At 38.6% G+C, this 9,736-nt stretch overlaps 1 protein-coding gene across 1 annotated transcript; it reads left to right on the forward strand.

Moving 5' to 3' along the window:
• The first annotated feature begins 1,434 nt into the window (after positions 1-1,434).
• NIPAL1 (NIPA like domain containing 1) lies at positions 1,435-6,046 on the forward strand. Its single transcript, XM_075499207.1, has 5 exons — positions 1,435-1,609; positions 2,720-2,776; positions 3,237-3,327; positions 5,140-5,300; positions 5,442-6,046. Exons 1-5 carry the CDS (start codon positions 1,435-1,437, stop codon positions 6,044-6,046), a joined length of 1,089 nt encoding a protein of 362 aa, XP_075355322.1.
• The last annotated feature ends 3,690 nt before the right edge of the window (positions 6,047-9,736 follow it).

A 9,736-nucleotide genomic window follows, 5' to 3' on the forward strand; every position in this document is an offset into this window, starting at 1 on the left:
TAGCTATGAACAGACTCAGAGGCACATCCTTTTCTACCAAGTCTCCAAGTGTTTTTTTCAGTTAGAAAAAAAAAAAAAGTGAGCATATTACTGATGGTGCCACTCAGCAGGATGAATCCTCCATGTGTCACTTTAATTACAGGGGAAACATGGAAAGCAAAATTCTTTGTTGCATCCAGTGCTTTATATGAATCACAATGAACTGAGCTTTTGTACTTCTGCATCTTCTGTTTCATATTTTAACATTGTCTTTGCAATAAAACCTTTCTTTCCAGAAAGGCTGTCCTTAAAAGCTCTTCCAGCCTAGATTCTCTGATCCACTCTGTTTGCGTGCTGCAGTCTACCGTGAGAAACTGTGAAACATCTGCGTAGACTACTGTAAGCCTTCTTGCAGCATTGCTGCCTGTCCCCTGCTTCCCCATGCAAAATAACGACTCCTTTTGTTCTTGGAAATGCAATACCTCTTCTTCCTTTAAAAAATAGGTCTAGGCTGATGGCAGTGACGTCATTCCCACAGGCTGTCGTTGTAGTGATGCTGATAAGGCTTGGCTGGCGGAGAGTGTGAAGCTTCAGTCTTAGCTGAGGGTCACTCGGCCCTGCAGTTGGGTTGCAGGGATAGCCAGGGGGACTGTCCCTTGCAGGCTGCGGTCCTCCTCCAGCTAGGGGTTGTTGAGGTTAGATGAAAATTGCTGTGAGTTGTAATGAGGCCTTCACCTCAAAGTTTTATGATTGGTTAAAGAAGACTGGCTCACACAGTAGTCACTGAACAATTTTCATAAAACGTATTAGTACCCATATGCAGCAAGGGTTTGCTCCCTATATAGATATTTTTTTTTTTCCTTCTCTTTTTTTATTTGTTGTTTCCAAATATCAGCTACAAATGTAAAAGCAGAAGCCTGGAATAACAGCAGGCTTACTCTAGCAGGCAAAGTCTGAAATCATGGATTTGGCTGTATGTTCATGTTTCGGGGATGTGGTCCCTTCACAACACAAACGAACCCTTTCTTCTTGAGGTTTCAGGTTAGCTTTTACAATTTCAAGTTGAATTTTACATTGAAGATAATATTTTATTGTTGCATTCCTTGGTTCCCCTAATTGCTTGACTGAGCCAATTTAGTGCAAAAGGTATGTATAAAATAAGGCATGCACCGGTGAATAACAGGGGTGGGTAATGACCTGGGGCAGCATTGTGTACGTGATGTGGATTTTGTGAGTTATTTGCGTGGTCAGAAATGACAGTTGCTCTGGGAAGATGTGGAAAGGAGTGAGCAGAGCAAGGATGGGGCTCCTTCAGAGCTGTGCCTGGTTCATTAATCACTTGTCCTCCTTTTTCTCCTCCCAGGTGCTGTGCTCTCTTTTGCTTGCCATGACTCCTGCCAAGCATGGTGCCAGATCATCAATGTGTCTGAATCCCGCTCCTCTCTCCTTGCCTCTATGGACGGGACTCTCAATGAAACGAACCGGAGCATTTCTACGCCTGCTGGAAGCAAATATCGCCTCTACGTTGGCTTGGCTTTGGCGATAGGTTCCAGTATCTTTATTGGCTCTAGTTTCATACTGAAGAAGAAAGGACTTTTGAAACTGGCAGACAAAGGAGTCCCCCGAGCTGGTAAGCGGTGGTGCCCGCCTTGCTCCTGCTGGAGACACAAACGCCTCTGTTATAACTCGGCAAAATCAAGGTTCGAGTCACAGATCACACGTTTAAAACCATCGTAGTTGAAAACCATCATACTTTAATGGTGATCAGAAGTCCTGTCTTGGCTAGGCATGGAAGTACGGTGTGATTACAGGGACTGAGATTTCAGAATTCTTAGGGCTATGGGGGCAGTGGTGGGTATTAAATATAGTGGGCTGGTGATATTTCCTCCTTGACAACAGTTAGATACCAAATAAAGTTCTCCCTTTGTCCTACCCTTGAAAATGCCTTTCTCTCTCTTTTTTCTCATCTTTTTTTCTCCCTCATTTGAGATGGAAAGTCTTAAAATGGTAACTAGATTTAGTTATTTTTTTGAAAAAGGAAGTGCAATACTTACTACAAAAGTTTCTACAGTTAGTACAACTATTCTTCCATCAAAGTCAACAGATGAAGAGCTAGAAAAATGTGGAGAGCTTTTAAAAAAGCCATTGGACTAATTTCATAATTCCCTTTGCAGGGATTTAGATACATAGCATCAGCAGTTTGTCTTTTTGTTGTGTTTGTTGCAATATACTTTTTCAGAGAATTTGGTTATTTGAAAAAAAAGTGTTACTGAATGTTCAATATACTACGTTTTACTGAATGTCCAATATACTATGTTCTATGTAAAAAAAAATTAAAGCATGCAGTGGCATTTTTCTTTCTAATTTCTCTCAATTTAAAGTGTAAGCAGAGTCAAAATGCAGCTGACTGTGTATGAATATATTGGATCTGACCTGAGAAACCACTTTGAAGCCTTTTTAAGCTCACCGACAATCTTCATGGACATTTTACTTTTGCTTGGAACTTTCCCTCCATGTGTATTTAGTCAAATACCATTTTTCAGAAGTCCAAGTCAAATAGTAGTACAGCGATTAATAAAAAATGTCAGTCAAAGTAAAACGAAATATTCTTCATGTCACAACCAGATAACGTGCTCCTTCAGTACTTTGTAGGACTAGATGCAAATGTGAAGCTGTGGTTTTGTTTATTATGATAAGGTGATCTCTTTCTTCTAAGATGAGATTTTTTTTCTGCTTTCAGGACAGGGTGGATATTCTTATTTGAAGGAATGGCTTTGGTGGGCTGGATTGCTATCAAGTAAGTCACCTCTTTCTTCTCAACCTATATGTAAATGCTACATAAAGCAGATTGTTTTAAATGAATTTATTCCCTGATTTTTAATTCGCCTCACTTAAGAGAAACGTCTTTGCAATCACCTTTATGACAGAAGCTGTTCTGATATCCCATTTCTCAAATACTGTGTTTGCTCTTTGGAGCTCTTTGCAGAATAACAACTTTTTCTTTAATATCCAGTCAAAAGCAATGGGATTGAATCTCTCCAGCTTCTAGGAATACTCAGGGGAAAAGTATTTAATTTTCTTCAGCCTTTATTATGTCCACAGGAAGTTAGATAATTTTGAAAGGAAAATTTGCATATATAGTGTAGAAAATATAAACAAAAATCTTTTTTCTATCATAGCTATCGTACAAAGTATTTATAATAGTATGCCTTTTATTACCCCCCTTCAACGTGGTTCAAATGTTCTTTCTTCTGCAGTGGGATTAGGAGAAGCTGCAAACTTTGCTGCCTATGCCTTTGCACCTGCAACCTTAGTTACCCCCTTGGGTGCACTGAGTGTTCTCATAAGGTTAGTACAAACTGGAAGCAAACCTTGACAAATGAGCCATTCACTGCGTGAGAGAAAAGTACTGTCTTTGGCTGAAAGTAGAGAATTTTAATAAGAAAACTGAAAAGCAATATATGGACAAAAAATGCCTTTTGTTCCTTGGTGGAAAGATCCTTTACTTATTTCCAACTGAATTTTCTGGGTAGAGGGAATGAGAAGTCTTGTTACAAAGACTAATATAATGCTTTCCCAACAGCCTTCCACCTGTAGGATAAAGTATGTCTTGTCAGCATATACCAGGTATGCTGCTGATGTACAGTGGTAGAAGGCTGTAATTTACCTCTTCCTAGAGAACTGAAGCTTTCTTAAAAAGTCTTATCCTGTTCTTCAGTTTTGACAAAACTTTACAAGAAAATACAGTATTAGGTATTTTCATAATACTAAAAATGTTTTCAAAAACATTTCTTTTCTATAGGAGCATAGTTTCATATTAAGGCACACTTAGTAAGCATTTTGAGTTTGGTCTTTTCCAAGTCCTTCTGGAAAGAAGGCAAAGAAAATTTTAGCTTTTTTAATATCCACAGTTAAAATCTGTGGTTCTTTTGAAATATGATGCCCTTCAAACACTCATTATTTCCTATGTATGAAGAAAGAAATAATTTCCAAGTACTTAAGCACATACATTAATATGGCTATTACAGAAGCAGAAAAGACATGGATTATGCTTATAACAAACTTCCTGGGAAATAATTTATTAGCAAAATGGAAGTATTGTCTTGTAAATGTAAAACTCTTATTTTAAAGACCTGAGTATACTATATGAACCATTGTGTTCAAAACTAACCTGGGCCACATTTTTTGTTTGTTTGTTTGTTTTTAAAAAGATGCTTGCGTAATCTAACTGCTAAAAGTTCTGCAGCTGTTCTGTCGTAGCAAAACCAGTGTAACTGTCACCTACAGATGTGCTGGGATCAGCGTGTAGGTAGATGCAGACTAGCTGGCTGCCTGGCTGCTGCTTCTCAAACCAGCTTGAGTTTTAATGCCCTCTCCTTTGATGTGGATAGCAGTCTTTCCAATTTTCATGAAACAGAGAGGTCGTGAGAACTTCATGTCAGTGAGCTCCCTACCCTTGTGCAAAAAAATAGCTGTAATTTGATTAGTGGGTTGAAAAACTATTTGTGAGCGTGTCCACACACTGTTAAGCCTGTGTCTGTGCCGAAGGTTGTGCTCTAGCTGGCTAATCGTGTGTCCTGTGAGGGGGCCTCATTTGGGCCATGTTATTATCCTTAGGTTAAATCTTGAACCCCTTGGAGAGCCTGGGGTCAGTCCTCTTCAAAGGGGGAGACATGCCTTCTCTGTGTTTTAGGGGGAGTCCTGGCAAGCCAGGCAGAAACTTTGCCTGGGTGGGAGAGCCTGGGGAAGGATGAGAAGGAACAGTTTCCAAAACTTGTGTGTGTTGGTTCTAATGGCAAATGAAGTGCTTTAAACCATTTTTGGAAGAAAATAACAGTTTACGTTGTCAATCTACAGGTGTGTGAAAGTGCATACCCCTGACCCAGGCAATCAGTAATGAGAAGTTCCTTGAGCAATTCGGACCCCTTATAACCTGGAGGGGAGGGATCAGGGTTGCTAAGCCCGCTAAAACCTGACCTGACCTTCTTGGTCCTGACCAATCTTCCTGCAAAACTCCTTAAAATTTGATTGTTTCAGGCTGGTTTCCCATATATCCAAATTCAAAGGAGGTTTTGAATTACTGTCATGTTACACAGAAAGATTTTGAATGTCTCGTGTGGCTGGTGGAGCTGAACCTTTTATTTATATTTTGCCAAACAGTGCTATATTGTCATCCTATTTTTTAAATGAGAAGCTGAATATTCATGGAAAGCTGGGCTGTGTACTGAGCATTTTGGGGTCAACAGTCATGGTTATTCACGCCCCTGAGGAGGAGGAGGTCACCTCACTAGATGAGATGGAAAGAAAGCTGCAAGATCCAGGTCTGTATGCAATTGCAATGAACTTGTGCTACAGTTCACAGAGAAGTATTCAGGACACTGGATAACTTAATGTGTACTTGGATGTAGTCTGGTATTTTCTCTCATGCACATTACTCTTCTTCCCTTTCCTCTTTCTTACAGCGTTTGTTACGTTTGCTGTTCTCCTAGCAGTTGTTGCCCTCGTGCTGATTTTTATCGTGGCTCCAAGGAGAGGTCAGACAAATATACTGATCTACATTTTAATTTGCTCACTCATTGGTGCCTTCTCTGTCTCATCTGTGAAAGGCCTGGGCATTGCCATGAAACAAATGCTGGAGCGGAAGCCAGTTTATCGACGTCCATTGGTTTATGTTTTGGTGGGCACCTTAATGCTCTCAGTCAGCACTCAGATCAACTATCTCAACAAAGCGTTGGACGTGTTCAATACATCTCTAGTGACGCCTATTTATTATGTGTGTTTCACCACAACGGTTGTGACATGCTCCATCATCCTGTTCAAGGAGTGGAGTAGTATGGACCTGGGTGATATCATTGGAACCCTGAGTGGATTCTGCAGTATCATCATAGGCATTTTTCTGTTGCACGCTTTCAAAAATACTAGTATCACCTGGAGTCAGTTGATGTCTACTGTTGCCAAAGAACCATCATTACCACACCGTGAGTACGAAACCTGTCACACTTTACTGGAGAGCATGGAAGAGCCAGCTTTGGCATACGAGGAGGACAATGTTTTATTCAGTCAATGAAACTCTCAAGTTGCGTTCATCACTGAAGTATCATGAATTGCAGACTCAGCCCACCTGTGTCTACCAGAATGCTCTTCTTTTTCTGCAGTCCTCTGGAAAACCATTTCTAAGGCCAGTTAAGTGTGGGCCACTCCTCTGTGCCAGCTGTTTGTAGTAATGAACGAAAATGTTCAATAATTAACATGACAGACAGAAACCTGATGGTGATTGTATGTCAGGCAATGAACAACCTTGTCCTATTTTAATGCAGCATCTCCTATTGGAGAATTTTAGCAGAAAAGAATGGTCTTTCTAAGCTATGCTTACAAAGTGCAATTTTCCCATCATGATAAAAGATTATCCTTGCTGAAGTGACAAGCACTCTGCTATTATCTTAGTGATGGCCTTAATATTTCAGGCTTTCTTTATATTTTTATAATTTATTGCCAAACAAACTTTTAGGTAGTCTACTTGAAGGATATTAATTGGAGATGTAATATGAAGAAAATATTGTTTAACCCTTTTAGCTTTTAATATACAATTTTATGCAAGTTTTTTCATTTTTGATGACCTACCAATGAATCTCAAATAGGAGTCACCAAAAAATGTATGAAATGTGGTTCTTGGTAACCATTCTCCTTCAAAATCCGTTTTTTAACAGCAAAGTCTTAGCTCTTCTACCTTAGGAGTCCTGAATGGATTGCAGATCCCTGGATGTGCATACGACTTTTTATTTCAAAACTATGACCAAGTTACATTTTAAGAAAAAGCAAATTCATTAGAGGCCTGAACACAGTTGCTATTGGCTTAAAAAAATTATGTGAGATAAAAGAATAAATTATTCAAAGGTAGAAGAAAACCAGAATGTGCATTTAAGAATTTCCACTCTGTTTTATACTGCTTTAAGGCTTAAGAAGGGGCTTTACTTATTTCTGTACTTCTTCCTAATATTGCCATCTATTCATCAAAATCCATTTAAGCTTTTCAAAATTTATTCTCACTTTCCGGAAAGATATTGTTGTTTCTTAATAGCAAAACAGTCCTGTTATTTTATATTCCGTTATAAAAACGAAATCTATTTTCCAATTTGTGTGCTATTTCTAAAAATACTAGGTAAAGGAAGGGCTGTAAACAAGGGGTGAGAAACATCAAAACATCTTTTGTTTTAGTTTGGCCTTTTCATCTTTTCTAAAAATGAGTATTCACCTCTATTAGATGTTTTAGCTATTAATCTGCTGTAGGCCTTGAAGATTAGTATCTGTACCACAGTATGCTCCTCAGTTGTGGTCACTGATCTTTATCTCATAAAAACAGCTTGCACAGTCCATGGTTTACTCATTACAATCCCCTTTGTTGCCACTTTGTGAGCAAGAAAGTAGCTTCAGCAATCAGATGTGTGGGTCATGACGAGCTCATCAGAAAGGTAGTATTTCCAATTCTTGGGTTTTTAAGTGAGTCCAGTAGCTTTGTGAGAGGATGCTAGCATTTCAGCAATTGAAAACTGATTTTAATCAGCTGAGATTTATATACCAATCAGAACCTCCTCATGAAGCAGGCTGTATATTCTCTAACGTGCAAAGAGTGTAGTAGAAGTGGACGTTTTGGATGGATAGCGAATTGTTCCGTGAAAGAGAGCTCATAATTTTCTTTACAGTTTGCCTTTTAACAAAAACTTGCATTGCTTTTCACTGTGAATTACTCATACAATTTAAAGAATAACTGAAGAAAATTTTTTTCCTCTTTTTAGGATCAATGACATCCTTTTGCATAGCTGGTGGCCCCTCCCATTTGCTTATACAGTCATCACTGTGGTGTGACCGAATGGGTTGTTTGTACAAAAAAGCAACCAGTCCAATTCTTGAATGGATGTGTGTTGGCATTTTTTAAGATATGTAGTAATACTTCCTTTCAGAAAGGTCTGGACTCTTTTTTTTATACCAAGTCTGGGCTCTTTTTATACCAACTCCTAGCAGTCAATTAACTTGTGCCAAGCAAAAATTCTGTATTTTCTACTGGACCTGCATATCTGCTTTTATACATAATAACATCTACTAGGAAAATAATGTTGTTTTCTTACAATGTCAGAAAACCAAAGTTAATGTTTATTTTCATGGTGTACAGGAAGTCTATCATGTTAAGAAGTAAATTATTGATTATCTTTTTGTATAAAAAACATTCTCTGTAAGAGGTGTTATTTTTCAAAGTGTTTATATTTAGTTATTCATTTGGAATAATTTTAATTTTAGTGAAATTATGCTAATATTTCTCTTGTAATAAATTATTCACGGAGTATGTACTAAATGATCTGTGTTTCTTAAACACGGGATAAAAAGGAGTGTAATTCATATTTCTGGTAAGCATTTAAATGCTATTTGATAGATCTGAAGTGAATAATCTTGATTTTAGCAGCTGGTCCTATGCACACATAAGTGAATTCTAGATTAAGAAGGTCTGGCTGATGTCCTTGCAGTTCATGTGCATCTGACCTGATCATGACCTTCTTTTAGTAGCTTTGACTTTACTAGTTTTTCTGATAGGAAAGAAAATTTTCTACTCCCCTAGAAAAGCCATGTGTGAGACTACTGTATATTCACCTTGAGCTAACAACTCTGTAATGTTATGATGGAACTGGAGGGAAGAGTATGGGGAGATCAAGAGGTTTTAGCTTCTCTTACAAAATTACCCAGTTTGTCCAGATGTGTTATTTTTACCCTGGTGTTCTGTGGAAGGCATCAGCAAGGAACACTTAATGCTGATGATCAGTAGTCAAAAGACATGGATTTTGAGGGACAAAAATAATGGGCAAGTGAAAATGCCTTCCCTTCTAAACTAGAGAAGAAAACCCAAAGCTAATGTATTAGGGATCTCTTTCCCATGGCCAGTCTCAATGGAGAGTATTTCAGTGAGTTGTCAGGTTTTCCAGGCAGTGAAATGAAAGAGATTATCTAAAGTAATTTGAAGTGTTTTGGAAAGTAGGGGGAATGGTTAAGAACTAGAACAAAGAAAATCTCAGAGGCAATACATTGCTAATCAATTATGGCTTTTAAATGCTGATACAAAACAAATCTTGGCAGCTAATCATTACTACTGTACCTCAGGACAAATTGATGGGCAAATTCATTATATAGCTGTGCTGATTAAAAGTAGGTAGGTCAAAAAGACTTAGGTTAAATAATCTGTAGGGAATTTGGAAGGAAGTACATAGGTTATTAGTTTCTATAGAAACCTGTTCTACCATCTTCCTTTACCTGCCTTCCCAGCCATGCTATGAAAAATTTTCATCCCAAAGAGTACTGATTCAAACTTTCAACCTCTTTACTCATCATGGTTGCATCCTGCAACTATATGGGGAGTTATATACTCCTAGCAAATACCATTCTCTTACTGTTCAAATTCCAGCAAAACAAAACTGGCAAGTGTGTTAGAAAATACTCTTTTAGCAGAGCAGGGTTCCTGTAGCTGGCTCCTTTCTGGCAGGTTTTAAAGTGATGCCGAGGTTCAGAACAGGACGGGGAGGCTGAGCGGGAGCCAGGCTGGTGGTGCGGGAGGGAGGAGTGGCGCTTGGTGACGTGCGTTAGTGTGTCTGCAGGGCCTCCCTCTTTGTGAAACTTTATAGAGGGGGTAAAAAAAGTTGGTCTGAAAACCAAATGGCACGGGAGATAAACATCACCAAGTGATCATAAACATCATACACACAAGTACTTGATCTCC

The sequence above is a fragment of the Mycteria americana genome, chromosome 4 (genome assembly GCF_035582795.1).
Source record: "Mycteria americana isolate JAX WOST 10 ecotype Jacksonville Zoo and Gardens chromosome 4, USCA_MyAme_1.0, whole genome shotgun sequence".
NCBI classification, from domain to species: Eukaryota; Metazoa; Chordata; class Aves; order Ciconiiformes; family Ciconiidae; genus Mycteria; species Mycteria americana.